Below are 14,561 nucleotides of genomic sequence, written 5' to 3'. Positions count from 1 at the left end.
CAAACCCTAGGATTACCAGTGTAAGCCAGCAAAGAAAAGGAAGTTTACTTTTCTGAAAACAAAAAATTTAAAATGTTTTTTATATAGATTTTTCGTTATTTTGTGAGGAATTTAAGGCTTTCATTACAGAACCAGGTGCAGAAAAACGGGAAATGGTATCCAACTAGCCTCTCTGTTGCTTTAGCTACTAGGTTCATACCTACACTGCAACCAATACATTCACTTCTAAAAGGAAATGTTTGACAGCCTAGTGGATTGCTGCTGATTTTGTCCCCCCCTAAATTTTATATGAAGGCCTATAAAATCTATTACATGACAGTTCAAGAATCAAAAAAGTATCTTCGCTTCCAGTAATAAACAGTGTAAGAAAGATAAGAAAGACATCAACCTGCTAGAATCATTTGGGTAGTGACTGTGCAATGCTGTACATATCTCAACACTAGTTTTACCGCAGCCTAACACCTGCTGTTAGAAATGATAGAACTGGGATATTTGGTATTTCGTACTAAACAAAAAGTCCACAGGACAGTGATAAATTGTGCAGGTGCTTAGCAGGATTAGAACCTATTGTGGACACTGAAACTATACTTGAGGTTTTCAGTTATGTGATGTTGTTTTTACCTGACATAAATAGGACTATTGACAGATCATTCCACTGTCTCGAGTGTTGAGAACCACTTTGTATCACTTGGAAAAATAGGCCAAATAAGCAGTGTGTCCCAGGGCTAATTATAAAAGTGTCTCATTATCATCATCAGGATTTTATGTATAAAGACATTTTAAATGAAAATATATTTAAATATAAATGATCTGAGGATTTGATTTTGTGTTGATATGAACGATACATGTAGGAATCTTACCCGTAGTTGTCATTTTGGGGGGCAGGATTGGAAGCATAAGATCCACAAGAAACTTGACTTACCTTGAATTTTGTGTACCGTTTCTATAAAATGGTGCTACAGGTTCACAGCCGCTGGTCACTGTGCATTCATTCCTTTATAAAATGTAACTGTGCTGATTAATCAATCAAACCTTAATAGCTTCATTGGAACTACAGGAAATCTGCAGTTTTATATCCGTGCAGTATTTTCGGAGCTCTTTTGTAACAGATCTCGATGTTCATCCCTTGATTTTATGATGTTGCTCCAGGGTTGTGAGGGGAAAAAATTAGACAGGACCTTTAAATTTCTCACACTGGGCATTTTTTGTTTCCTAATTTCTTATTTTTTTAATTTCCTTTTTCAAGAATTCATGAATAATTGAATAATGTGTTTGGTTTTCCTCTTTCTATAGGCTGAAAAGGGACTAGTTGGAAAATCGTGATGACGTAAAGGTGTAGGATTGGATGAGATGACTTTATGAATCAGTCTAGCAACAGTATGCTGAGCTAGAAGAAAGCTGGATTTAGCAGCTTGCAGCGCTCAGTCTTAGTCTAGTGATGCCCGCAGGAAAAATTCATGATTTCATAGCATTTGAAACAGATTTCTTTGAAGTTTCACAGTAAATAATTCACCAAACTGAGAACGGTATACAGTCGACCAGAGGATAAGATGAGCAACCAAATCGGATGTCCTATTTTATGGAGTCATCTGGCATGTCACTTCTCAGTAGTGAGGCTCTATCAAAAAAAACGATCTTTATGGATGACTGAACAAGAACTCTCCAATCAGTATGCTCCCTCCAGCTAAACCCAGCTTCCTGTTGCTGTGAAATTTCCTGTCTACCGCTGACCTTAATGTTGCACATTATAATAGCATGTATAACCCAAGGGAGGAAAATAGTAGATACGTGTGTCCCTCCTGTGTGTGTCTGCGTGTGTTTGTGATTCTGATACACATATCAGAATTTGTGGTTTGTCTATGGTCTCCGTAAACCTGTGAGTCCAGATTACATCAATTACTGATTTAGCATTAGGCACAGCACTCAAATGACATTTGTTATACAGTATTGATTCTTTCAAACCTGTTTGTGTGAAGCCCTAAAAATACATTTGTGAGGGCTCTTGGTACAATTCAATTCAGCTGCATTGATTTTTTTTTTCTTATTTATTTCTTTTTGGCATGTCAAGCAAACCCGGACTATTGAAAAAAAGAATCACATACACCCACACAAAGAAGCAATTTTTTAATACCGCGTCTCTGTACACAGGTTAGGGAACAGCTGATGTGGAGCTGCTGGGAGGCAGGCATGTGCAAGGGCACCTTGACACCTCTGACTTATATATATATATATATATATATATATATATATATATATATATATATATATATATATATATATATATATATTAGGGCTGAATGATTATGGAAAATAATCTAATTGCGATTTTTTGCCCCAATATTGCGATTGCGATGCGATATGCGATTATTTTTTAAGGTATTTGTCTTCTGTATTATTAAACAAAGACAAGCAATACATCATATAGTATGGCCAATACTATATTACATTCATTTTAAACTGTTCTTTCCTGGAAGACAGACCTCTGTTATGATGACATGAGGTTATGCATGAATTGATGACTGACATTTTTATTTAACTTCTTCAATCACAACAGTATATTTGAACATACACAATAGTTTATTTTTAGCTTACAAACATCTGAGCATAAAGTGGTGACAAGGAACCCTGGTGTAAACATTAAAATGAAAGTCAGTACAATGTGCAGATTGCAGAAATATACATAAAAAAAATCAGTGGCTTTACCACACTCAGTTTTTCGACATCTGTGAACTACTAGACAGTCATTCAATTAAAAAATAATATTAAATAAATAAAACTAATAAATAAAAAATACACACATCTTACTGATCTCTGCAGTCAGTAACATTACACATAAAGTGCAAACATAATAGCAATTGTATAAACACACACACAAACACGCCTTTAAAGTTTAAAGGCGTGAAATTGGACGGTCTAGTTCTGATTAGCGTCACCGCTGTCTCGGTGGAGTTTAATAAACTCGGCCGTCTGCTTCTTGCTATCTAAAATATAACCAGACACTGGTGTAAATTCTCGACTGTCTCATACTTCTGTTTAATAAGTTTTCTGTTTGACGTTTAGTCAGCTGTGTGAAAACCAAGGAGGAACCCACCCGGGGGATTAATAAAGTTTTATTTTATCTAATCTAATAACTTTAATCTCAGCCAAACCGATTTACTCACGAACAAACAAAACACTGAAAAAAGCCCAACAATAACATTTTTAGGTTGTCTAAGTGACTTATATATTACGTTTAACCCGAGCAGCGAAACTCCGCGGTGATCTGAAAATGATGTGCCGGGAGTTGTGCCGTTCTCGGCCGCATCAGTAACCCTCGAGCTCCCGGCTAGCTGTCGAGCTGGTGGGTAGCAGACGCCTCTGAAAACGTCGAAGCACTTTTGCAAATATGGGATATCTTGATAAACCGAGCAGATATTTGATGTTTACACAACTACTTTCTCGCCTGAAAATATGTTAAAAGTTTATTTTGTGACCCAGAAAGATTAGTATGAGTAATTTTAAAACTTAGTAGCGGCCGCCATTGCTGGAAACTGGAGTTTGGCTGGGCCGCGCTATGAATTCTGGGATATGGTAGTAATTTGGACAGCCTTCGGCGCGTCGCTGTGACGTAATCGGTCTACAAATGCGGCCTCAGGAGGATGCAGCCCATGAATTGTATAATATAATCGCAGTATAATCGCAGCCTTTGCGGTTAGAAAATTGCACTTGATCATGTCGCGATATTATCGCAAATGCGATATATCGTTCAGCCCTAATATATATATATATATATATATATATATATATATATATATATATATATATATATATATGTATATATTTCCGGCGAATACTGACATATCCTTAAATGAATTTCTTTTGTTTTCCCAAAAATCTGTCGAATATATTTTTTTCCTATCCATCAAAACTAACAGGATGCTGTTTTAATACTTAAAGTGTACTTTTTTTAGCCATCAAGTCGTCTATCCATATTTCTATCGTAAACCGTTATGGTCACTATTAAGGAGGCACCTTTTCCAAACACCGGCCCAATAGCCCGTCAGATGCAGGAGCAACTGTCACAAACATCCCTCTTTCATGCAACCAGCATAGACACGTCTGTCATTTAAAATTTGGCTCATGCTAAGCAGAAGAACAGCTGCAGGGCATAGGAAACAGAGAACAGGGAAGACGTGAGTGCGTGAGTTGTTTCTGACAGTTCCTCCTGTTGCGTGAGTATCAGCCCCTTTAGGAATTGAGTTTCTCTCACTCTCTTTCTCTCTTTCTTTCTCTCCTTTTTTCTGCCGCCCAAAGCTCTTTGGCCACAACAAATGCAAATCAACATCTTGTTCATTCATAAGAAAAGCCTGGTATGGATAAAAATGTCAGCTCGGTTCCAATGAGCTTTCCTGCAGCTGTATGCAGTAAACAATTAGTTGCTGACTTTTTGGACATTGTTATGGGTAATTGGTGGTAATGCATTTAAACTTAACTTTGTGGGGTTCTCACATATTTTTTTACAGTGCTGCCATCTTAGGGAGGAGCCACCAAAACAGGCAAATGATAGTCACTCATAATAATCAGGTTGATGAATTACATTCATTTAAAATGAAGCACAGTTACAGATAGGCACCATTAGACAATGTTAAGATTTCGATAGTAAACACACACAGGCCTAACTGTAAGAGTTAAGAGGTTAGTAATGAAACTCTCAGAGACTGATTGCAATCCGCTGTGTGTATGAGTTTATCAAATATCTGCTAACTCCCACATTTATCATTTATTTATCCCACAAAAAGAGAAAGTATAAAGAAATCACCAAGGCTGCTATCATACACCGCAGGTAATTTGTCACAGTTTTACAGTTAAATCATTTGTTACATGGATGCTCGGCTTATACACGGCTGTTGAAATATTATAATTTTAGCGTTTAGTGGTGGGCAGCCGATCAGGAGCACAGAGCTTTAAATTCTTTTAAACAGTTAACTTCACGAGCAAAAAGTCACAGATATTTCTCACTCGCATAGTATGATCCTTGGCACACAGGAGCTCACTGTCTAACTGCTTTTATGCCGACAAGGCCAAAATGGATGAAAAGGAAAGATGAAGCAGAGAGAAAAGTATCCTTTAGTGTTTTTGTTTTTTGTAGTTTAGTTACTTTTTCCAGATGTACCATCCTTCACAGTAAAAATTTTTACCATACCAGCCCCAGTGAAGATGACTGTGTAGCTCAGCCAGGGAGATTCAGAGAGACTAGTTTTTTAAAACGGGCACTGACAAAGTTATGAGTAAACACAAATCATTGTGATATCTGCTAGCTAAACTCACACACTGGTGGCCACTGACAGCTCAGAAAAAGCAATGGCTAGCTTTTATTGTGGCTAAAGAGTTCAGTCTCTTATTGGTGATGTGGTGGAGGAAATGCTACCAGTGTCAGCTTGATATGAAATGGGTTAAAGTTAATACATGGCATAGATGATAGGATATTCAATACTCTGACTGAAACTGCAAAACCTGATGTAAACAGTGTTCATTTTTGATAAGGCAAAAATATGTTAATGAGTAATTCTCTGTAGGTAAGGCTGTAATGTTTATTATCATTTGCAGTTGATTTTTAATGGCAGTAAACTTGTAAATTAACAAATTCCATTTTAATGACAATAATTTTCTGTTATTACAAGTTCATTTCTAATGGACCTCATAATGTAACAAGATCCATTTCAATAACAGTAAACTCTTCTTGTTTCATGCTTATTTTTAATGGCATAAATGTTTTAATGTTACAAATTTCCTTTTAATGGCAGTAATTTTGCAATTTTGGATGTTTTTTAATGTTATAATGTCACAAAACACTTCTAAAAGTAACATTATTATAAGGAAGTGTAACAAGTAGAACCTGAATTCTGGGTGCTGGTGTTTCTAAATTGCTCCCCCCGGCATTAATTTGTATGTATAGAGAGCCTGAGCTGAGCTAAGCTGGAGATGTTGGAACTGGGGTTATTTATATAACCAATAATAACAACCTTAAAAAAGGATAAATAGCTTCTAAATGAGAATCAGCAGAGCTTTACCTCGCAGTTATAGCAAGTCAGAATTTGTTGGGCATTATCCCTTTCTCGTTTTAAGTGATAATAAAAATGGGATGCAGTGAAGCCCTACTGTCTTTCATTATTTCAGAAATTATCTAAGGATTTTGCAAAACCAAGTCACTTTTGCAAATTTGCTAATTCCTCGAGGTGAAAACCCTAATTATGACAAAATGTCCAAACACTCCACAATTCCCACTCCATCTTACGAAAGTCCTTTAGCAGCTCTGAGCTACTGTAATCCCTGCCAGAGAAACAGACTGTTGCCAGGGCAACCCCAGTCCTGCCACCATGGCAGCTGTAACTGTGGCGAGGAGATACGCAGTGCCAGAGTGGACAGGTGTTGCCGGGGTCTTTGAGATCAGTTTAGGTCTCTCAGCCCTGCGTCCAGTGCCGTTACACATGTGGAGCAACACTAACGAGCTGCTCACACACAAACAGACTCAACATGCTACCGGTGTGTACTGCTATCAAGACTCGGACTGCTGAGCTACGCTAATGCTTATGTCGAATTAGACAGGCGCATGGTTGTCTTGCCAACTCGGAGCAGGAGGTCTCTGTCGCATGGTTTTTGTGTTTTTTTTCCAAACGCACACACTGAAGTGATGAGAAATGACTCATATTCTGTGAAACATTGTAACCTGCTGTAGGGCAGAGTAATGGGGCACTGCACAAAAAGTCAAACAAGCTCCCGTTACCTTTTATTCAAGCAGAACATGGAGGACACCGCATCAAATTGGTCCTAGAAAATTGTAAGGGGATATATATAATGTGTGCTAGTGGAAAGCAGTAGCTGAGAGAGTGTCCATTTATTAGCAAGAGCATGAAGAAAAGATAGTTCTGTTACTGAGTCAGTGTGGCGAGGCGCAAAATGTCTATTTCAGGGCTTGCTTTAAGTAGGGTGACTCACCAGGCTTTGGAGCACTAGAGGCTGCATATGTGTGTGCGTGTTCATGGCGTGTACGTGCGTGTATTTTTCTGTGATATCCCTGTTTTTTCTCCCACTCTCGGTTCCTCACTCTCCCTCTATCTCCGTCACACACACGTGCCTGACCGGAGGGTGCAGGTCTGTGACAGGTTAGGCATTTTGGGTATGGGCCATCCTCGCTCTCTGTCTTTCCCTCAGCTCCTAGCTGCAAGCTGGCCTTCGTGTGGGTACAGGCACCGTCTTCAATCTGTTTGGTAAATACTGAGATAAGTAAGGCCCACCCATCGCCATAGCAGAAAATAGCCCAGACCAGACCTGGAAGTGCAAAGATACCATGCTCTACTGAGAGCACGGTGAGGATATAAAGTGCCGAGAGAAGATCACGAACATAAATTAGCTATTTTAAGAATTTAGGGGGTGTGAAAGAAATCAGAGTGACAGACAGACAATGAGAGAGAGAAAAATGAAGGGACTGAGGGAGAAAGGCAAATGAGAGCTGGAAACCGCCTCCTGCTGCTAGTAAAATGTCAGTGGAACCCTGGGGATGCATTGATTAACCTCTCTACACCTAATCTGCCTCCACCACCTCCACCTTTCACTGAAGGCAAAACACACAGATTAATGCTATGCAGCTGGACCAGCAGATGAGCCCTGCATAAACATGCTATTGAGTACTAGTTAATAGCTCAGGCTCTAAAGACTTCACAGCACCCGGCATGCCACAGATATTTATTTCCTCTTTCTCTCTATCCTCCCACTTTAAAAACCAAAATTTAATCCAAACCATGGATTCAATTGATTTTAATTCAGACAAAATTCTGTTGTGGGATGTGATTAGTTCAGTTTGACTAACCACATCCAGTGAAATGATTATTTTTTTCGATTAGCCTGATCATTTCTCAATTTCCTGGATATTCATCTTACTATAACCTTAGACTCAGAAAAGCTTCAGACCTGCACACGATAGCTCTACAGGCTAATTACGATAATTGCCTATTGGACCATATCACTCTTATCCTACTAGCAAATGTAGGCAGGATGGCGACAAAGTTTAATTTGTCGCTTAATAGACGCTGTGTAACAGCAATGAAAAGATAATTGGATTGATGTTTTTGCTGATTTCATTGTTCAAAGGTTTAAAGACTAACACCCTGTATATCTGCTTGTTTTTCTGTTCTGTCCCTTGCAGTTTGCTCCCAGTTCTCCAAAGGTGTGTATGCCATCATTGGCCTGTATGACAGGAAGACAGTCAACATGCTCATGTCCTTCTGTGGAGCACTGCACGTCTGCTTTGTGACACCATCCTTCCCCATTGAAACAGCCAACCAATTTGTGATCCAGCTCAGGCCCGAGCTCCAGGATGCGCTGGTGGGAGTTATCGAACACTATGGATGGTCCAAGTTTGTCTACATGTACAGTTCCAACTCAGGTAGGAAAGCTGCTGGCTCTCTGTTTGACTTGATGTTTAGGCTTGCCTCCATCGTTACAAAAAAGAAGGATGTCAGAATCTGACGGTGGAATTTCTCTCATGAAAACGAGCATGCGTGCAGACGAAGACAGCCAGTACCAGTAGTTAGACCAGCCACCAGTTGTCATCTTTATATTGCCATGGCGACAGCAGCAGGGTCAATTTTAGCCATTGTGCAGCAACAAGCAGTCATCAGAACGCTTATTTTAGACCACCACTTTTTTACAGACAGGGAGCACCGAATAGAAATATTGACCTGCACTGACTATCAGATAAATCGCACAATGGTACGAAAGATTAAGCTTTTTATTGAGCGCTCCTCAACAGAGACCAGGGTTGCTGCAGTTCCTTTGTCCGTCCGATGAAAGAAAAAAAGGAGTGCTGTAGCATTTAAATTGAACATTTTAATGACACTCCTGCATAGTCAGACAAGAATAAAGTGGCACACCTGTCAGCCTCCTGCTTCTTCCTCTCCATCTCCCCCAGAGCCAAACAGCTATAGCTTTCCCCATAATGCCAGGCCATCTGTCCCAGGTGTTGTGGGTTTTGGAGCATGACCATGATTTGTGTATTTTTTGTGTATGCCCAAAAGCAGGCGCACTTCAATACATTTAGGCTGTATGACAGCGTATTGCAGCTTGTATCTGCTTATGTGTTTGACTTGTGTGTGACAAATAGCAGATTTAAGTCAGCTTTAAAAGACAGATGCCATTATGTCATTCCACACAGCACACAATCAAGCAGTGACAGTAGAGATTTCACAGCAGTCTTTGGCCTGTCAATGCATGATGACCGTAGCGGCCACACATGCCCCTCAGATTATTATTATTTTTTATCTTCTGTGATCCATTTATTAACTACTCACGAATTCTGCGTATGCCTGTGTGTGTGTGTATATTTGTGTCTGAGAGGGTCACCCCTGTGAGTAGTGGGATGGAGCCAGCAGAATCCATATCAGTCGTCTCTGTTGCTTGGATACTATACTGCAGTCACTCTTCCTACATGGTTATTTAAAGCCTTTAAAAGAAATCGTATTTAGTTTGATCAGTTTGTGTAGTATGGTATAGAGCAGCTGTGTTTGCCTCTTCTAAATGTTTCATCAAACTATGTTTTATTAGGTACACTGCATCAGTTAAGTTGACAGTGCCTTCAGGAGATGTTGTGAATTGGCACTATATAAATAAAACTATATTGAATTGAACTGAATTGAATTTTCTAGCATGAAACTCTCGTACACTCTACAGTGTATCTCTTGTAAGTTACAACAACATATTATGGTACAGTACAATTTAAAGTATAAGGTTTACCATAACCATACAAAACTATTTGTCATCATTTGTCTGTACTCTGTCTTAAAATTCATTATGAGGAACAAAGTGCAACCATATGTCGATAGTCTATGGACCCTAAACTCCGTGTCCTTTTTTTTTGGAACTATAACAAGATCTCAGCTTTTGTAGGAATGTCCTCTACATGAAACAACACTGAGTATGAACACTGGCCAGAACCTTTACTTTGTTTCAGGAGCTTTGGCCACTTCTAGCTAAAGATTAACATAGCTTAACAGGGCTAGCCATCATAGCATAGGCTGTAGCGGTGAGCACTGTGTGTGAACTTTCTGTGAGGAGGAGCCACAGTGCATTTATTTCTGTGATTTTCTCTTATGACAACAAACAAACAAACAAACAAACAAAAATGCTAGATTATTGTTGCCTACAATGACCCAGGACACAAAAACAAATTTTGTGAAGTTTCACTTCCTGGTTTAAAAAAGTCCAGTTATTGGCAAGGAATCAAAGTTTAAACACAGCATAGCTAAACATTAACATTTTAACACTATTAAATTGAGAATTTAAAAAAATTCAGTATTTTACTGTAAAATTGGTGTGTTGCTCACTTAGTAGATGTACTTTCAGACCAGACTGTTACTGTGTAAACCTGCATTTTTCTGATTTAAAAGACCAAAAGCTCTCTAATTTCTAGTCTAATACATTCATATTCAATGTCTACCTATGTTAGCATTTTTCCAGTGTTTAATCCATTATCCAAAGCAGTCAAGGACATACAAATATATCACATGCATTATCACTCTCCTGCCACCTGAGAGGCTTTAGTATTTCCCCCCTTTTCTATTACCATTTGTCTTGCTCTCTTACAGCATCCCCTAATAAATGTGCCTATCATTTTTATTTTCAGAAGCCAAGAATGGGAAAACAAATTTGATAGCCCATTAAACCTATCATAAACAATATTCAGGAAATAGTTTGCTAAAGTGTTATTTTCTCTGTTCTTGATTGTCTGTTGCCCTGGTCGCCCATGTACTGCCTCTGGCCAAAAGGGTGCTTACGACAGCCAGATTCCATTATGATATCATTCTCTCTCAGTATGCCTTTGAGGGAACATTTTTGTGAGTTCTCCTGTCAGACTGACTTTGATTTAGAGGAGTGCATCAAGCACATTTAAAAATGCGAGAGGATATTTGAGGTAAATCAGTCGGTCAGTGAGGCAAGCAATCAATACATCTGTAACAAAACAAATGAAAAATAAAGAAAACATTAGAATCCATTAATGAGATTCAAACACTAATTTTAGCACACCTTAACTGCTAACCAGCTGTATTCCAAGGTAAAATCAGATTAAGAACTAAATAAGTATATTAGGTTTTTAAAAGAAATAGAAGAATTTAAAATAAATAGCAAAAGAATGAAAAGATGAAAATCAATTAACTTCTGGGTTCAATGTGTCCCAGTACTAAAAGTAGCTGCTAATGAAAATAATGAGTAAATTCACAGAGTTTCTCTTAAAGTCAGGATTATACAAAGATTTTACACAGTGGCTGTATGGAAATAGGTAAAGCTAGAAATGGTGTGACTTTTGGAGCTAGTGTAACTAAGTATTTAAATTTCCCACCATAATAACAGTGACTGCATAATAATAATAATAATAAATTGTGCATTTGCATGTGTGTCAACTCCAAATGCTGAGCTAAGATAATGTTTGTGGTCGATCTCATTTAAAATTCACTCACATCTTCCAGCCAACGCAATAACACTGAACTGAAAAAAAAGAAAAAGAGCACAGCAGTGCAGCAGTGCAGCAGTGATGAGTTTGGTCGGTCCAGCTTTCATCAGCTGAGTGATCACACAAACAATTACAGCTCTTCCACGGTCTCGTATTATGATTCAGTTCATTTTATTTTTCACATCTCAGACTTGCAAAAGCATTCACAGACATGGCGAACTTCCCGGCGTTGTAGGTGTAATTTGTAAAAGCTGAATAATTTTCACTGTTAATAATTAAGCGCAAAGTATGCCAACATAATAAACTGGTAGGTCCGTGTTTTCAAATATTTCATAGACTAAAGTATGGCTTCAGATTTATGCAACTAACTTATTTATTACAATTTTATATTCATGTTTAAACCATTTCCAGAGTAAATTATATGATTAGGTCTGCCGATTTTGCCCATCATTTTCACTGAACCAAGCACAACCTTTGAGAGAATGAGTTATACCTGGCGACAGGGTCACCACCTTTCTGTCTTTTGAGCTGACTCAGTCTTAAGCTGGAACTCTTTGCTTATAGTTTTATTTACAGTTTTCTTTATAGTTTTTGATGAGCTCTCTGGGAGGATTATCATATTTGGGAACACGGGTCCTGGTTACAATGAGTGGTGCTGTCCATGGTGCTGAAACACTTACTACAGCTCGACTCCATTAAAGTACAGCCGGCCTTGTGACTTTATTCACAGCTCACTATCTCCTGTCTCCCCGTGCTCATCACTCTATCGTTCATCTTTCTGTTAAATGCGTCGGCACCATGAGGTAAAAAGGAATAGCCATGTACCAACCTCTCTGTATCAGTTCCATTCAGCATTCTCACATTCGTCTGGTTCCCTAATTTATTTACATGTGCTATATTGTGGTCATATATAGAGGTGAAACACCATCCATCTTTTTATTTCTTAATGACCTGTTGTCAAAAAAAGCAGCGTGAATTGCCTGGAGAGCAGCTGGTGCACATTCTAATAAGACCAAGCAATCATCTTTCAGAGGCTGTGACTTCATTTCTCATTCTTCTTTTGACAGGGTCTGTGTTGTTGCTGCTGTTGCTGTTGTTGTGGGAAAACCAGTATTTGCGTGCATTTATCGTAGAATATATGTGAACCGCGTGATGTGCGGAACGAAGGAGTCTTTAACAGCGCTTGCCAGCTAAGTAACATAGAAGCAAACACAACTACGTCGTGTATCAGTTTGCAATTCTAAATTTTGTGATTGTTATAATTCATTTGGGTAATGGCTGCCAGTCTGCCGTGGGTGAAATTACTTTATTTACTCTGTGGAACAACTGCGGCTGCCAGCTTGAGAGGAATCTGATTGGTCTGCTGCCAGCAGCAAAGAAGTACAACAGTGACTCAGGTTGTAAATCAGAGCTCAAGATCAATGTGTTCCATAATCACCTTTTATATCCTGTCTTAGCATGAGCCTTTAGCTTTTTGGCTGCTCTACCTGCTTCTCTGTGATGCTCGAATGAGTCAGCAGGGTATTGGTGACAGTGTAATTGAGTAGAGCCACCTGTAATTGGGGCTTGGAGGACTTAAAGCTTACTGTGAGTGTGTCGTCTAGCTGATTGTTTGTTACCATGAAAATGGTGATTATTTAGCCCGGCGGTGTGCGAGTTGGAAATGTGCACCTGTATATGTCAGTGTGCTTAATGGACTATCGCATTCGTTACACTTTATCACCAGAGCTACAAGGGAGATTCTGATGGATAAGCTTATCAGGGGCAGTTTGGGTTTCTGTGCAGCTTCTGTTTGGCTCACAAGTTGTCTTAATTTATCTTGCAGTTCATAATATAACTACACAAAGCATGAGGTTACCCCGCATGTAATTTATTTCACATGCTGTCTAATAAGATGTAGACACTGTTGGATTGCTCCCAGTAGATGAATACCAACTAGTCATTCATCATCTTTGCAGAAGTTCTGTTACAGGTGCCCACACAGTTACCTCCAGAGCTTTCTTTGCGCATTTCAGTTATTCCGTACACTTGGCAAAAACACATGTTCTCATTTGCTTGTCTTCCAGGTCTGTCTGTGCTGCAGAAGGTTCTTGACACGGCAGCAGAGAGGAATTGGCTGGTGACCTCAGTCAATGTGGAGACCATATCGAGTAATGCCTTTGCGAAGGTGTTCCAGGATTTGGACAAGCGAAAGGAGGGCCAGATTATCATTGACTGTGAGACTGAGAGACTCAACAACATACTGCAAATGGTAAAAACATTCACTCTTTTTTATGTTTTCACAATGTATAATCAAATTTTAGCATAAAAACGTGGCCTCATAGCACAACAAAAGCATACAGCTGTTCTTTTAGACAGATGTCAAGCTAAGTATTAGTTATGTATGTGGCTTAAGTTTAAAAGAATTCGTCGGACATACAAAAAAGGCACAAACATTTCAGGACAAATTTATACACATTTTTATCAGATAAAGAAAGGAGGGGATATAAATTTAATGTGGTGGTTGGCTGTTGGTCTATTGTGATGTCTCGTCTGCTGGAGCATCAAGGACAGTAAAAGATAAATAACGCAGCTTTGGCATTTGAAGCCAGCAGTTCTCCCATGATAGGATCATCACTTTCTCACCTCCGCATTGTTAAAAGGAAAAGGATCCTATCATCGCAATTGACTGTTCACAGCCCCTTCCATCAAACACAGACTGTCCAACCATAGCTTAGCAACTGTAACTAGGCAGAGCAGGTCCCTTGAACTCCAGATTATATCACGAAGGCGGTGTCTCTTTGTTGTTACCTTTATAAAGGGTTATTAAAAACACAACAGGGAGATAATATGAAGAAAATGGTTCTGACTAATTATTCACAAAAACAGTAGTTTGGCTAAAGGAAGATATCACAGTAACCACCGCAGTTTACACATGATCCAGTACTAGGATGTTATGTTGGCAGTTTCCTTAGCAACTGCTAAAAATAGTGTTTAAAAATATGAAAAGTGAATGTTTATACGCTTGTAAGAATATTGTGATGGACACACACACTGTGTCATCACCCACTGGTTTTTGAAATGGCGTTTTTTGCAATTA

At 38.9% G+C, this 14,561-nt stretch overlaps 1 protein-coding gene across 6 annotated transcripts in view; it reads left to right on the top strand.

Annotated features, from left to right (window-relative positions):
• Positions 1-14,561, top strand: part of gria1a (glutamate receptor, ionotropic, AMPA 1a) — a 74,773-nt gene that overhangs the window by 14,555 nt on the left and 45,657 nt on the right. For all 6 annotated transcript variants that reach the window (XR_014271107.1, XR_014271108.1, XM_082504310.1 and 3 more), the window contains 2 exons: positions 8,183-8,422; positions 13,549-13,733. Coding sequence is in view for 4 of the 6 variants with exons in the window: in XM_082504310.1 (XP_082360436.1) it covers positions 8,183-8,422; positions 13,549-13,733 (425 nt within the window). In the remaining 2 variants the exon portion in view is untranslated. The remainder of the gene's footprint in view (positions 1-8,182; positions 8,423-13,548; positions 13,734-14,561) is intronic.

Source organism: Aulonocara stuartgranti, assembly GCF_965226115.1.
Source record: "Aulonocara stuartgranti genome assembly, chromosome: 2".
Lineage (NCBI taxonomy): Eukaryota > Metazoa > Chordata > Actinopteri > Cichliformes > Cichlidae > Aulonocara > Aulonocara stuartgranti.
This window is presented reverse-complemented; position numbering and strand designations above follow the sequence as displayed.